Source organism: Polypterus senegalus, chromosome 5 (genome assembly GCF_016835505.1).
Source record: "Polypterus senegalus isolate Bchr_013 chromosome 5, ASM1683550v1, whole genome shotgun sequence".
In the NCBI taxonomy this organism is placed as follows: domain Eukaryota; kingdom Metazoa; phylum Chordata; class Cladistia; order Polypteriformes; family Polypteridae; genus Polypterus; species Polypterus senegalus.
This window is the reverse complement of record NC_053158.1, coordinates 42,582,802-42,599,252: the sequence shown is the minus strand read 5'-3', so window position 1 is coordinate 42,599,252 and position 16,451 is coordinate 42,582,802. Positions and strand designations below refer to the sequence as shown.

The 16,451-nt window shown below is 36.0% G+C and overlaps 1 protein-coding gene across 3 annotated transcripts in view; it reads right to left on the bottom strand.

Moving 5' to 3' along the window:
• Positions 1-2,744: 2,744 nt before the first annotated feature.
• LOC120530241 (syndecan binding protein (syntenin)) overlaps positions 2,745-16,451 on the bottom strand; it is a 56,808-nt gene continuing 43,101 nt past the window's right edge. For all 3 annotated transcript variants that reach the window (XM_039754553.1, XM_039754554.1, XM_039754555.1), the window contains 5 exons: positions 14,330-14,491; positions 13,394-13,569; positions 13,111-13,282; positions 10,371-10,462; positions 2,745-9,189 (listed from right to left, as the gene is read on the bottom strand). In XM_039754553.1, coding sequence (XP_039610487.1) covers positions 9,135-9,189; positions 10,371-10,462; positions 13,111-13,282; positions 13,394-13,569; positions 14,330-14,491 — 657 coding nt within the window. In that variant the 3' untranslated portion in view covers positions 2,745-9,134. The remainder of the gene's footprint in view (positions 9,190-10,370; positions 10,463-13,110; positions 13,283-13,393; positions 13,570-14,329; positions 14,492-16,451) is intronic.

Sequence of the window (16,451 nt, the reverse complement as noted above, 5' to 3'; positions counted from 1 at the left end):
GATGAGCACACATACTGTATGTGAATCACTAGAAATATCACAGTATCAACACACAGGTGGTCATGGCTGCAAACTGTACTGCAGTAGCCACGCACTACCCTGATGATAGGCGAGGCTGGATGGGTGATTGACAGCAAAATGTCACACAGTCACACCGAGTTCTGTAATCCCATAAATCCCTAGAACATTAGCGTTAAAAATTATACGCCTGTGAAAAATCAAGACGGCTTCGGCTGAATTGAGCCTCAAAGAAAATAAGGGGGGATCACGGCGATAGATAGACATGTCAAATTATAGTGCAAACAATCGGGAACACTGGAATAGTGAATGAGACTTCAGAAACAGCACCAGAATAGCCATGGCTGGCTTCAGTAACAGTTGTGCTACAAGTCAATAGCAGTGGGGAAAATGATTTTTCTGAAAATACAGCTGTGGAGCATTCATTGGTAAATAAACGTACCTGTTCTCAGGCTCAACTCTCATTCAGTGTGTGTGTGTGTCCTGGTCTGTCCATTTCAGTGTTTGTTACTGTAATATTCTTGAAGTTGTTGTGAAGTGACAATTACATGCAGATTTGCACAATTGCCTGTGTTTTTATGTTTTCCTTCTTCTTCTCCCTCTACTCTGAGTATTATTCATTTTATGATTATTATTATTATAATCTTTGTGGTGAACCCTTAGCATCAATATCAGAAAACTACAAAATGCCTTCATAAGTGGCATTTTGAAGTTTGGGTGCCATAAAATCATAACGTCATTCACTCAACTGGTACTCCTAGCTAGGGGTCCATGTAGGATGCTTCATAAATACTTCTCAAGTCCTACAATGGGGAAGGACAGATTCTTATCCTAGTTAGAATTTAGTGCAATTCCTATCATGAGATGCTTGATAAATACTGGCCAGGTATGTAGCCAGATTCTCCATGTTACAATAAGTGAAGAAGGATGAGGCCATTAATGTTTTCCTGCTGCTGGTGACAGGTCCTTGCAGCGTGTGTATACACTACTAGAGTGGTTACTTCAGGAAGATTTCTTGTCCAAACAACTGCACTTCAAACACAGTTTTGCTGCTCAGTCAGTGGTCCGAGTGGAAGGGATTTCTCAGCTGTACACCCAACAAATGTTTTTGTCAGTGTGTTTTAGTAACTGGATTAAGGAAATACAAAGTATAAATGAGATGTTCAAAAAAGTTAATTTTTCCCAAAACTGACAATCACAGCCTAGTATGAAGATCATTGAGACATATTCAGTACAATCAAAGACCTTGTTCACAATGAAGCTTCTAGTCCAAACACTATCTATGAAAAAAGAAATCCCTCATGGGAGGATTCCCTGACCATCCGATCAGATTACTTCACCTTATACTGAACACAGAAGCCTCTTTAATTTATTACCTACCATTATGTTCTCAGGTTGCATCATTGTACAGCTCCCTTTATAGTCTGTCAGTTTCAGAGCTCTCTGGATACAAAACCCTGGCGTTGGCTTACTGTGATGACACCGAATGCGATTCTGTGCATCTTCAGGTCTTTGCTCACCATATGCATCTTTACGGCTGGCCTGCGTGAGTAATTTGAACACAGCATTACAAAAGAGTAGTTTGTCAGCTCTTGCATTGTGTTATTAGAAAAGCCTACCCACCCCGATTACAAATGCTGAATTCCTCTTTAGTTACTGAAAAGGACAGAAGGCTGAGTCCTGCCATCGTGATGGTTCCAGTTCTGGCCGTAACCTACAGGTCTTTTCAGTTGTGTGTACCTGTAGGGTTTAGGATGTTAAACAGTACTTACAATATTTTCATGCCAGTGAATATGCTTTGGTATTTTATACCAGTTTGCATCATTTGAACATTTCAAATTGCTAAATCTTTATTTTGCAGTTTTGGAATAAACTTTTCTTCCCCTTGTTATAGTTCTTAGGGATGATATAAAATTCAGAATGTGCCAGTCTAAATAAAATGAGAGGATAGGCTGCATTTATTAAAAAACCCCAACACAGTCTGAATGCCTAAGGAGGTTAGGAGCACACGCTGATAAAGCACATTGCCGCACCCACCACATGACAAACCAACTCAGGATCCCAGATTAGGACCCGTGTGCAGCCATGCGACGGGCGACACTTCAGCACCACACTTGTTCAGATGGAATGGAACAGTGGGAGGTGTTTTATGGTGGCTGGAGTGCCAGTCCTGCCACCAACCCCCAGGTTTTTCCCTGCAGATTAACATCCTACCCAGGACAGATCATTTGCTTAACAGCCCAACAAAGTAGAGTCACTTTTGGCATTTACAGGATTTGAACTGGCAACCTTCCAATGATCAGTGCAAATCCCTAACCTCATAGCCACCTAATGAATGCCTCAGGTAGAATTAAAAATGGTACACGGTTAAACATGATGCAGCCTAAGATATTCATATGAAGTTCTAAATTCCTAAATGAGTACAATAGGCCATTCAGCCTAAGATAACTTGTTAAAGACTACTCATCTAATGTGTACAGAATATTGTCAAGATTGGGAAGTCCTTATAAAGTACTACTGTCAACAACACTGCCTGACACAAGAATCAGGTTCAAATAAGAATGATCTACCTGAGATGAATACAATGAAGGTTTGGTCAGCTCACTAGGGATGGAAACAAGAATTCTACAGGAAATAAAAGGGGAAAAAAAACCCTGCACCAACAATCATTTTTAATAATGATGAGACACATATTTAATATCCATAAAGTTTAAGAGAAATGTGCATTCACAGTTGAAACTTCAGAACAGGACACTTTTATTTTAAAGCAAACCCAATAAAAATGATGACATGTTCACAATTTCTTAATATCACAAACATCTACAAGTCAAACCAAAAAGCAGCAAGAAAACAAAGGGTTCAGCACATCAACATCTGACATTATGTTCAGTAAAACAAACAAGTTGCTCCCCCATTAACAAACTCTTAAAAATATTCTCGTTTTAGAAACTTTAGTGTTATTACTATTTACACATAAAGGTACATTTCATTATTAATAAAGCAAGTGTGAAGTGAAAAAACATTTCAAAAAACAAAATGTCTGCAAACAGCAAACTCCACCAGACAATGCAAGCTTACGCTGAACTGAAAAAGAATCCTGAAATCATTCATACACCTTATATTTTTGTTCAAAGCACTTTAAGACAAAAGGTCAGAAAAATTAAAGCATTAGAGATACTCACAAGGTGGTTTTCAAATTTTCTTTTAAGGCAGAAAATACAATACAATACAAACTTACTAATAGGAATAAAACTGTAAGACACCATCTTATTTCAGTTTTAGACAAATATGAAAGAGTTCAGTCAAACACACAACTGTGAGATTGTCTGTTTTTTTGTTATATGTGCCCATGTTGGGTGGCACACACAAACTATAAATGTTTGGGATGAGTTTGCAATATAAAAAGTAAAGTACATCTGCTCTTAACATCTTTATAAATGTGTGTCCTTTTCACCCTATGCCAGGTTGTTAGTGCCTTTTGATAGATGCATGCTTTGAGTTTTTCAAAAAAAACATTTGTGCAGAAATTCGCACGTTACATAAGAAGTATTGTTAAATTAACTCACTTAGTGAACAAATCTAATTTTTTAAAACTACTATCGAACTCATTCCTAGTATATGAATATGCATGTACAGTACAGCTGCACATTTTCCTGTCACCCAGTAATAGTATTGTCATGTCGTGCACAGAAGATTAATGAAACTTTTACTTGCATTCCAAGTAAAATGCAACATTTTGACACTCTTCAGCACCGTGATAAACAGGAATACTTGCAATGGAATGTCCATTAAAGCATGTAACTTCATTTTACTTAACAGAAACCACAAAAATCAGCTTACTCGAGGTACTTCTTACTCCATTGTCAGTTATGCTTCCCGTTCCTGAAATCTTGCGGTGAGCAGGATTTCAACTGAAAAAACGCACTCACTCAGTAAACTGACTAACCTGACGACATGTGGTCTACTCTGTCAATGAATGATTGCATAGGAATGTCCATTTTATAAAATCAAACGCCCAGCTAGTATTTGAACTGTTGTGCTAATCTCACCATGGTGTGATTCTGTCACACAGCTGGATTTCTCACACCTTAAGTCATAAATAGAGAAGTCAGTCCACAATCGTGTGCTATTGGTATTTGCTATGCCATTTCTGAACTCTTTATTTTATTCTTACATGGTCTGCTGCATCAAAACAAAATTGCTGTGCAACATTCTGCTCATTTTACGATAATCCACGTCTTAAATATGAGCATAAAGAAAGTTATTAATCATAAAAAAATAAATACAAATAAAAAACACAAAGTAAGAAAAAGTCATGCACGTGACAAAAAGCAGGCTCACGGTACACTGCACTTATCCATGAACTAATTAAGCAAATAAAACTAACATTTGGGTTCAGTAATACTTCATACTTGTCATTATTTTTGAAATTCTTCAAATTGACAAGGACTACAATTCATGATTATTGTTATTTGCAAACACCAAATCCAGCTCTACATCTGTACATTACTTATAGATGTGTTTCATAGTAGCTAGTCTTCAGAATCTGCATAATATTTCTACATTTACTTAGAAGAAAAACTTTCATCTCTAAAGTACAGCTGCATTATAATCCACCACTTCTGAATATACAGTATTTCACAAGCCTTCTTCCTTTGAAAGACCCTCGACAGCCACATGAAAATAAAATCCTTTGGGAATATCAATCAATATATGCTGCAATCACAACCACTTTATTTAAATAAACTTATTATTAAGTTATTACTAGCGCATGCAGAAGAAATGTTGGTGAAGCATCTTAACTTCTGCCTCCTGCACTGCAAACGTTAAATTGCACTCAGAAGTTTATATACCCTGTCAATTTGTAAGATGTGTATGATTTTTAAAGAAAACTTGAGTGATCAGACAAAAGACATTTATTTTTAATGGGATTCAAATTAAATAAACTATTGCGTATCACAGAATACCAAAGTCCTTAAACAAAACTCAGCTATAAAGGAAATAATAAGATGATCCTGTTCAAAAGTTTGCCTACACTTTAATCTTAGTATTGTGTATTGACCCTTTTAGCATCAATGGTGGCTTGCTGTCTTTTGTGATAGCTGTGAATGAGGCCCTTTATTTTCTCAGGTGGTAAAGCCGTCCATTTTTCTCGGCAAAAAAAATTCAGGTTCTGTAAATTCTTTAGTTGTCTTGCATGAACTTCATGTTTGAGATCTCTTTAAAGAGGCTCAATAATGTTGAGGTCAGGAGTCTGTGATGACCATGGCAAAGCCTTTAGTTTTTTCCGCTGAAGCCACAGAAGGGTCAACTTGGCCTTATGTTTCGGATCAATGTCATGTTGGAAAGTGCACCTCACACGCAGCTTGCAGGCTGATGAATGCAGATTTCCCTCTAATATTTTGTGAAAACAAATGGCGATCAACAAGCAGGCTGAACTAAATTTCCTGTGCCACTGTAGCTTCCTCATCCACAAAAACAGCAGAGATCCATCTCCATTGCTTTACAATACAGATGGTGAGGCTCTCTTCACAGGACTTGTTGATTTCTCTCCAAACATAACATTCATGGTGATGACCATACAGTTAAATGTTGGTCTTATTACTCTAAATGATTTTATTTCAGATGTTTTACAGCTTCTCCAAATACTGTTTGGTGTATTGTCAGCAGGCTGTTTTCTGGCATTGGTGCAGCAATGACTTTGACTTGCAAACAGTTTCTATTCAAGTATCTCCTTATTGTGCATGTTGAAAGAGCAACTACACTATTTCAGAGAAGCCTGTATTTCAGTAAGTTGCTTGTGGGTTTTCTTTGCATTTTCCTGGCAGCTGTGTCTAAAAACTTTCTTGGCCTAACGAATAGTGGCTTGGTGTTAACATAACCTATTTTTCCACTTCCTGGTCAGATTTTGAACTCTACTGATTTGCATGTTCAAATCACTGGATATCTTGTTATATCCTTTTCCTGATTTATATAGTTAAACTGCTTTTTCTCGCAGATCATTTGGCAATTATTTTCCTTTCTTCATGCTTCCGTGGTCAGCAAAAGAAGTACGGCCCTGACTGAAATGCATAAGGGCTACTCAAGAGGTAAAAAAAATCTCACTGTAAATGATGTCTGTGTAGACCATTGACTAGAATGTATGGACTTAATTCAGGAATCTTTTAGGTTTGTTGACGCAAAGGAAGTCAACATTTATAAGTAATCATTTTAGGTTGACGGAGGCAGATGTATCACTTTTACAGAAGGGACTTACCTTTATTCCTGTTCCAACACAGACAGACCTAGATGAGATTAAGAGGGATGTATGTAAGTATCATCGGCGAATGAAACTGTTGGACTATTTTGAGTTTTAAGGAGGTCAGGCTCCAAAGGTGTTTGTTGAGCCTTCTCATTGGGAACCAGTAAATAGTAAAATTAGTCAGGTCATCGTAGATATGAGTAAGGACAACTGACAGGATTTAGCGAAGATGCAGGTTCTCCCTGGGGCCCCTGATAATTTAACTTCGACGGAAAGAGTATCTTTGGAGTAATTGAGGTTGAATAATAAACATGTTATTATTAAACCAGCCAATAAGGGGTCCATGACGATTATTATGGATAGAGAAGCTAAACGACAATTGTCAAACAGGTTACATTATAGACCTCTTAAAAAGTCTAGTCGAGAAAAGATACATTCTAGGATGGTTAAGATTTTGGAGACTATGCAGGAGGAAGGCTTTATAATGGCCCAACAAAAGCGGTATTTAATAGGTCCACCAGATCCATCAATTCATAAATGTTATTTGTTACCTAAGGTCCATAAGAAACCGGAAAGTTGGACAATACCATACCAGATTCCTTCAGGTAGGCCGATTATTTTCGACTGTTCTTCCAAATCTTATAGAGTTTCGGAATTCATTGATTATTATCTTAATCCTTTGTCTCAGAGACACAATAGTTATGTACAGGATACATATCATTTTCTTCAGTTGGTTAAGAATAAATCTTTTCCAGCGGGAGCATTTATGTTCTCTATGGACGTCGAATCCCTGTATACCAATATTGATACTGAATTGGGATTGGAGGCCGTAGAGAGGACATTTAAGCGTTATCTTGATGGGACAAGCTCCGACAAACATCTTATGGAATTATTAAGACTAAATTTAAAATCTAGCGAATTTGAATTTAATGGTAGCCTTTATTTACAGACATGGGACGGCGATGGAGAAGAGATATGCCCCCTCTTATGCTAACATATATATTGCTGATTGGGAGGAACAGGCCTTTTCCAGGTGTCACATTAGCCAATAAAACAACAAGGCACAGGTATGGGTACACATCTTCATAGCCATCTTAACCAATGTGTGTCAGCTTAAGTGTATATTATCAGGCCAAACATTCAATGTTACTTAAACTTCTGTGTGATTTTAGTTATCATTAGTATTACTAATAGAACAGACACAATTCTGTGATGACAAATACTGTAGTTTTACCTGAGCACTAGACAAACAAAAGAACAGTGTTTTGTTTATCATTCATATTTTCCAAAAATGGCTAACATTTTACAAATTCTGCCAGAAATATGTAAACTTACAGGAACAACCAGTATCCCAGTCAGGGCATCCTCCAAGTATCCAATCAACATTCAGAGGGGTCAAAGGTCAAAATAAAACAAAGTATGACAAGTTGCAGATTGAAAGAAAATGCATGTAACCCTGAAAAGACACTGGGCCTCTTATTCTGCACAAATCAGTAGCAGAAGTTTGTGTGAGGGGAGGTATGCTCATTTATCAATAACTGCTTGCTGGCAAAATATCTTCAAAGACTAGCTATCACAATGAACATGCAACAGTAAATCTCACAGGCTTGTGTACATCCTGTACTATCACTGTATAAACTGATTCAGGTCTCAAGATTTTCAATTACATGAGCTTTGCATGTAAATTTGTGATAATATACATAATTAAATCTAGAAATAATCCAAATTTGTATGCTATATACAGAGTCTTCTCTAAACTACTCTAACCCGAGATGAGATACACCAGTACCAAATGGTTATAGTTGTTACTGTATGTAGTAAAATACTTGGTAACCCCCCCAAAAGTATTAACATTTCTAGAATAACATTTCTATGTTTATGTTGATGTATGTTTAGTCTTTATGTTGAATAAATCTTAATTATTTTATTTACAGCATATACCATGAACACAAAAGTACAGATTCAAGTCACTTGGAAAAATAGCTTCTTTGAAATTTAGAGACTGAATTTGGTTACAATAAATAAATAAATAAATTTCTATTAGATATATATCTCTAATCATTTGTTGTCTAGACCTTGTTAAGTGCCCTAAAGTGTCACATGGAGCTGGAACATATCTCCGAAATTCAGGACACATAACTGTTTTACTGTAAGACACAAAACACACCAACACATCAACATTTCCATATATAATAATATTAAATTTTATATATATATATATATATATATATTATAGTGCCTTTTAAAGCCAATTTACAGTAATTTATGAAGCTAACCTGCTTGTCTTTGTAATGCAGAAGAAACTATTGTCCCCTGAGAGTATCCAAATGCTTGAGCCAAAATCTCAGGCACTATGAACTATTCACTGCGCCACCATGCTGTCCAGTATCCAAAATAATAATGACTTAACTCACTTATGTATATGATTCTATGGAGTAAAAAATAACTTTTAAAGCTTTTTAAAAACAAAACAGCAAAAACTAAAATATTTTCAAAATAAAAGAAGAGAGCAGCATAATAAAACTAGTATTAGTGGTGTAACCAAATATATTTACACTTTTGTCATGATTTCCATTTTATCACATTATTGTATTACCAACCTACATGGTTTTATTTTTTAAAGACCCTGAAACTCTGCATTTAGGCACAGATTATCTGTAGAATATAGAAAGGACAGCATTCAGAACTGTATATACAGATTAGTGTTGTGACTTTTAGAAACTCATTCATGCAGTGGCCCCTTAGCTAAATGCTTGCTTGCATGATATGAAACTGCTGAAAACACAGAGGCAGCAACCTGGAGGATAAAGACAGAACTGCAGGCCAGGGCCAGCTAAATGGCTGATCTTCCAAGAATGTCAAAGAATGCCGTACACTAAACTTCTGGAACTGAGTGATCCATGAGGCTCTTCATAATCTTTGATGACATCCTAAAATAAAATCAAGAGTTAGCATTTAAATAAAACCATTACAACCACAATTAATTGAAAATTAGTGTAAATACTTTATTTAATTAATTTGAAATACAGACATGAAAAGGATCTCAAATTTGCCCTGGAAAAGTATCCACCCATCTATCCATTATCCAACCCGCTATATCCTAACTACTAGGTCACAGGGGTCTGCTGGAGCCCATCCCAGCCAACACAGGGTGCAAGGCAGGAAACAAACTCTGGGCAGGGCGCACACACACACACACACACACACACACACACACACACACACACACACACACCAAGCACACACTAGGGGCAATTTAGGATCGCCAATGCACCTAACCTGCATTGTCTTTGGACTGTGGGAGGAAACCCATGCAGACACGGGGAGAACATGCAAACTCCGTGCAGGGAGGACCTGGGAAGTGAACCCAGGTCTCCTAAGTGAGAGGCGGCAGCAGTGCTACCACTGCGCCACCGTGACGCCCGGAAATGTATCAGTCATTTTTAAAATGGTGTTCTACCTGCGTAATAATTTCCTCTGATTTTAGTGCCCATAGTAGGTTTTAAAAAACCGTATGCATGACAGTTCCAATAAAACATAAAAGATCATCTGTTAATTCTCCTCAACATCTAACATGCAAAAAAAAAATTATCAGCAAAGCAAAAGTGAAATTCAGAATTCATTGTAATACATTAAACAAAAAAAATACTGATTAGTGTGTAAATAGTAAAATTGAACTCATTCACATTATTTCAAACTACAGATAACTGCTTTAGGTCTGGCAGTAAAGAAGAGTGAAATTCTAGAATTTTCTCCAGAACCTACTGTATATCCTCTACTGGCAGTTTATTTAATACCACAGATCCAAAACTATATGGATGTCTGCAGAGTCTCAGTTTCTACTAATTTTCTGTTTGATTATGAATATAGATGCCTCTGATTTCTAAGTATAACTAGCTTAATACTTAATCTTCTGCATCTCCACATAATGCAAAATTAGACTATATTAAAGCAATGTTGCTTTCCTTAATGGCACTGCTTTTTTAGTATGTTAAGAATAAAAAAAAGACAGAACATCAATAGGAAAGGAGGATAATTTCTAAGCAAAATGTAAAGCACATACACTACACTGAAAAAGCCTAATATAGTGCAATAAATAAAATATGCTTACTTTTTAATCATATGGTCAAAGATGAACGAAGGCATTATTGTCATAGTTATTACACCTCCTGCTGAACTAAGAATGTCAGAGATCTGAGGATCCTAAAAATGAATAAAATATTATTTAAGCAGACCAATTTCATACCAATAGTAATAGTTCAATATTTTATCTAGCAAGCTAACACATGCAGTGTAAATCATTAAGAAAATTAATCTTTTAGGACGTTTTATCGGTTTGTGTAAACAGACACTGTGGTGTGGTGGCTACAGAGTTGGACTTAAAACCACAATGTCAGCAGTTCAATACCCACCACTGATGTACTGTCTGACCCTTTATAAAGTCACTTATCCTGCCTGTGCGCCAAATGTAATAAATGTCTGTAAAATATTGCAAAAAAAAAAATACCGATTTTAGCAAAGCGTACAAAAATAGTATCATGCTATATTATTTTTATATTTATGTTAATTTAGTAAATAACAAGGTATAATGAAACATTAGATTTTATAAAGAGCATTTCTTCCTACAAGTCTACTTAAAGTATCCTTTATATAATGTTAATTTGAATACCTTAATGTATATTTATCTTCACTACAGGTAGTAAAGCAAGAGAGGAACACGGCACAATGTAAGATTTGTAACCCACAGTAAGACGTGATAAAAGAGCAGAATAAGAGCTGGGGACTTTTTCTTTGTATCTGAAGTTTATCTTTCTCTTTACTGTTTTTTTTTTTTTTCAAAGAAAAAGTACAGTGGGATGCAAAAGTTTGGGCAACCTTGTTAATAGTCATTATTTTCCTGTATAAATCGTTGGTTGTTACGATAAAAAATGTCAGTTAAATATATCATATAGGAGACACACACAGTGATATTTGAGATGTGAAATGAAGTTTATTGGATTTACAGAAAGTGTGCAATAATTGTTCAAACAAAATCATTTTCTCTGAAGAGTAGCAACATGGGGGTCACAAAACAACTCTCAAATGACCTGAAGACAAAGATTGTTCACCATCATGGTTTAGGGGAAGGATACAGAAAGCTGTCCCAGAGATTTAAGCTGTCTGTTTCCACAGTTAGGAACATATTGAGGAAATGGAAGACCACAGGCTCAGTTCAAGTTAAGGCTCGAAGTGGCAGACCAAGAAAGATTTCGGATAGACAGAAGCAACGAATGGTGAGAACAGTCAGAGTCAACCCACAGACCAGCACCAAAGACCTACAACATCATCTTGCAGCAGATGGAGTCACTGTGCATCGTTCAACCATTGCGACTTTACACAAGGAGATGCTGTATGCGAGAGTGATGCAGAGGAAGCCTTTTCTCCGCCCACAGCACAAACAGAGCCGCTTGAGGTATGCTCAAGCACATTTGGACAAGCCAGCTTCATTTTGGAATAAGGTTCTGTGTGTGGACTGATGAAACTAAAATTGAGTTATATGGGCATAACAAGGGGCGTTATGCATGGAGGAAAAAGAACACAGCATTCCAAGAAAAACACCTGCTACCTACAGTAAAATATGGTGGTGGTTCCATCATGCTGTGGGGCTGTGTGGCCAGTGAAGGGACTGGGAATTTTGTCAAAGTTGAGGGACGCATGGATTCCACTCAGTATCAGCAGATTCTGGAGACCAATGTCCAGGAATTAGTGACAAAGCTGAAGCTGCGCCAGGGCTGGATCTTTCAACAAGACAACGACCCAAAACACTGCTCAAAATCCACTAAGGCATTCATGCAGAGGAACAAGTACAACGTTCTGGAATGGCCATCTCAGTCCCCAGACCTGAATATAATTGAAAATCTGTGATGTGAGTTAAAGAGAGCTGTCCATGCTCGGAAGCCATCAAACCTGAATGAACTAGAGATGTTTTGTAAAGAGGAATGGTCCAAAATACCTTCAACCACAATCCAGACTCTCATTGGAACCTACAGGAAGCGTTTAGAGGCTGTAATTTCTGCAAAAGGCGCATCTACTAAATATTGATTTCATTTCTTTTTTGTGGTGCCCAAATTTATGCACCTGCCTGATTTTGTTTGAACAATTATTGCACACTTTCTGTAAATCCAATAAACTTCATTTCACTTCTCAAATATCACTGTGTGTCTCCTATATGATATATTTAACTGACATTTTTTATCGTAACAACCAACGATTTATACAGGAAAATGACTATTAACAAGGTTGCCCAAACTTTTGCATCCCACTGTAGAACAAACATTGAGGAACCTGTTACAGATACAATACATTAACCAAATGTGGTTTGACTCAGCTGATGTACAAAAAACAAACTGTAATTTAACAATATCAATAAAATTAAGTTTGCTTTAAAAAAAAATGAAAATATTAATTTCTTATTTATTATGTACTTTATCACTCCGTATAAGGTTTATAGAATTGCACAGTACAAGAAAGAAAGAAGTAAATAACATAAATGCTGAGGTAAGGTATGGTTTTGCAAACCAGAATTAAGTTACTGCTCCATGACGCAATGATGTACTCGCTCACATGATCAGATGTCAGTTGATCACAAACCATGTAGAAACACAGCCTCAAAGACATTCCCACTAGAGAATGTTAGAATTATCAATCAAACTGACAGTGTATTTTTAATCACTGAAGGATGCCAGTCTTGCTAGAACAAAATTAGTTCAACTAACAGATGCAGACTCATATTTATCAAGCTGATACTTTAAAAAATTAATAAGGATTTGAAGATAGTGTAAATATATTTTCCCCGCAATAGAGACTGATACCTTTAGTCCAATGACATTTTGTCCATTGATTTCACAAATATTGTGTTCTGTCAAAAGACCATTTCTAGCAGCAGAGCTATCTTGCACAATGAAGCTTATCTTGCCTTTTTTAAAAACAAATCCAAGATGTCCATTGTAGTCTTTGTGCAAAGTGATGGTTCGTTCAAAAGGTCTGTCAAAATAAAATGAGAGTGAAAATTACAACTAATGCATGAATAGTGGAATATGAAAAGCTCAGCAATATAACAATCTTTAATTATTACAGTAGTAAGGGCTCTCCCACCTGTCACGAACAACAAATGTAATCCTTTCCGCAGATGCTTGCTTAAGAATTTTATGAGCTTTGTCTGTAGACCATCCTGCACAATTCTCCCCATTGATCTGCAACACCTGATCTCCAAATCTCATGCCAGCCAATGCTGCTGGTGAGTTGTATTGAACAAGCTGAACAAAAATGCCCTGAGTGGGTCAAAACAAAAACATATTGTCATTATTTCACAAAACACTTGTCAGTATCAATCAAATGAATAACATTTTATATAGTAACTTTCTGAAATTTCACCATCACAAAGACATATTACATATTTGGATTTAAAAACAAAATAAGTGAGTAGTAAGCTCTAGTACTGGATGGCACAAAGGTGCGAGTCATGCAGCATAAATGCTGAAATAAGGTTTGTATCAAATTTGAAAACAATGATATGCTATATTCCTTTTATTACACTTTACAGAAAGTACAAACAGCAGTGCCATTGTTTCTAACTGTAAGAGCACAAGAGCCATAAACAAAACAACTTCTGACATTAATTGCATATCATGCAAAAATGATCCAGATAATTTTTATTACAGCTGAAATGCTCAATTCACAGCATGGTCTCCAGGGAACAAAACTGTAATAGTTTATTCTTTTCTTCTTTTTTTAAATGAAACCTAAGCATTAAGAATATGGAACTGCAGGCAATAGGCTGCATGATCTGCTGAAGAAAGCTCCTTAAGGCTTCCTGCTCTTTAGAAACAGAATTATTCTACACATTTTTTCATATCAATAAATGCATGTCACACATCACCTCTAATCAAGAGCACCATATTGTACATCTCAATTAAAATTAAAAAATAAACAATTAAAATGTTTATGCAATGTAATAATTAGATTTTCAAAGCACATATTCATAGCCATATTTAACAGACAGTGTATAATTAGTCTTTGAGCACTACTTACGTTGTCAACAGATTTCAAACGTAATCCAATTTTTCCCTCAAAGTCTTTGCACAGAACTACTTCTCGAATTCCTTGTTTGATTTCAGCTCTTCGAACTCCTGCATCATTTCCAGTTACTGGTGCAATCATGTAATTTAATGCTGATGGTCGAGTTGCTATTTCCTTCATTTAAAAATAAAACAAGCAACTTAGGTATTAAGTGTTTCTAAAAATAATGTATTTTAAAGATTACTACAGATTACATACTTTCATGTTTGTGAGAAAAAATGGAGATACTAAAAGCCCCTAAAGCACAACTAAATACAAGGAACTGTACATCCACAACAATAAAGATGCCAAAAGGAGTTACAATGCACATCTATGAACATTTTGTATTTAGCAGGATTTTTAAAAAATGCCAGTTTAGCTCCAAAGAGGAACAACTTAAACAAAAAACACATTATGAGTTTTGTATTTTATAATGTGATACTGAACTAGCATAAACTAAAACTAAAATAGAAACCCACTCCTATAGGAGGCAAAACTGTAGCAACATACAATTACTGCAATTTTTTTAATGAGTCAAAAGAAAAAGGTTGTATTAAATACATTCACTATTGCTCTATATATATATATATATATATATATATATATATATATATATATATATAAAATACAATGTCTGTCTGTCTGTCTGTGTACTTTACACGAGAGAACTACTTAACGAATTTAGATCAGGTTTTTTTCTATAATTTGATTGTTTGTTTTGCTTGATTGTTGATTTGATTGTTGATTTTGCTACTTCTTTCATTGCGCAAAGAATCACTGTTTGCTTGCAATAGCGATATATTCGTGTTAATACGAGACACAGGCTGCGGGCCAAGTCGAAGGGGAAGTGCGACGTCAGGAGTGGGAAGCCAGACAGGACATTCCTCACGGTCCTTTTTCAGTAATACTTGGGTGGCGCCGCAGAGCACAGCTAGTTCGGTATATACAGATGCCGGTCATAAAATTAGAATATCATGACAAAGTGAAACTTGTATATTAGGTTCATTAATTACACACAGACTGATGTATTTCAAATGTTTATTTCTTTTAATTTTGATGATTATAACTGACAACTAATGAAAGTCCCAAATTCAGTATCTCGGAAAATTAGAATATCAATTAAGACCAGTGCAAAAAAAGGATTTTTAGAAACTTTGGCCAACTGAAAGGTCTGGCCAGAACAAAATATATATATACCTGTATATCTCCATCCATTATCCAACCCACGATATCCTAACTACAGGGTCACAGGGGTCTGCTGGAGCCAATCCCAGCCAACAGGGCGCAAGGCAGGAAACAAACCCCGGGCTACCACCTAACATTCTGAGGGAGGCAGTTACTTGTGCAAAGCTGCTCCCCCGGTACTTCCTTTACAAAGAAAATTATCCCTGCCAGCACAATAATATACTGTATGTATATAAGAAACACCAATTGCACATCTATAAAAAGAATGATGAAATCCAGCATGCTTTAATATAACAGAGAGCAGTTTAATCGCAGCCATTAACCCAACTGTTATTACTGTATTCATCTAATCCAACATTATGTCAAATGGGCACAAGGCAGGGACCAACCCTCTTCTAGGTACACTAATATACCAGGCCATCTTAAAGGTGGCAATCAACACACACAACTTTGGGATGTTTAGGTTAATGTAGTTGACAGAAAATCCATTCACAGACATATGAAGAATGTGCTAACTCGAAAATTAACACTAACTATGCTAGGATTTAAATTCACTCTGCCAGAACTGTACAGGAAATATTCTTTTATAAACATGTTAACAGAAACTATAAGTGTGAATAAACATGCAAAATGTAACAGGACTGTAGAACCATTCATGAAATAAGTTAGCCAAATTCTAGTTTTAGCCAGATATATAGTCTTTTGTGTATTACATAAATAGGTGTGTAGGACTTTTGTATTATTAAATATAGATAGATAGATAGATAGATAGATAGATAGATAGATAGATAGATAGATAGATAGATACTTATATAACACACTGTTCAGCACAATTTTCAAAAGGATGAAAACTTTATGTTTCAAATACAAGTTAAAAAAGGCAATTATATGTGTACATAAATAATTAAAG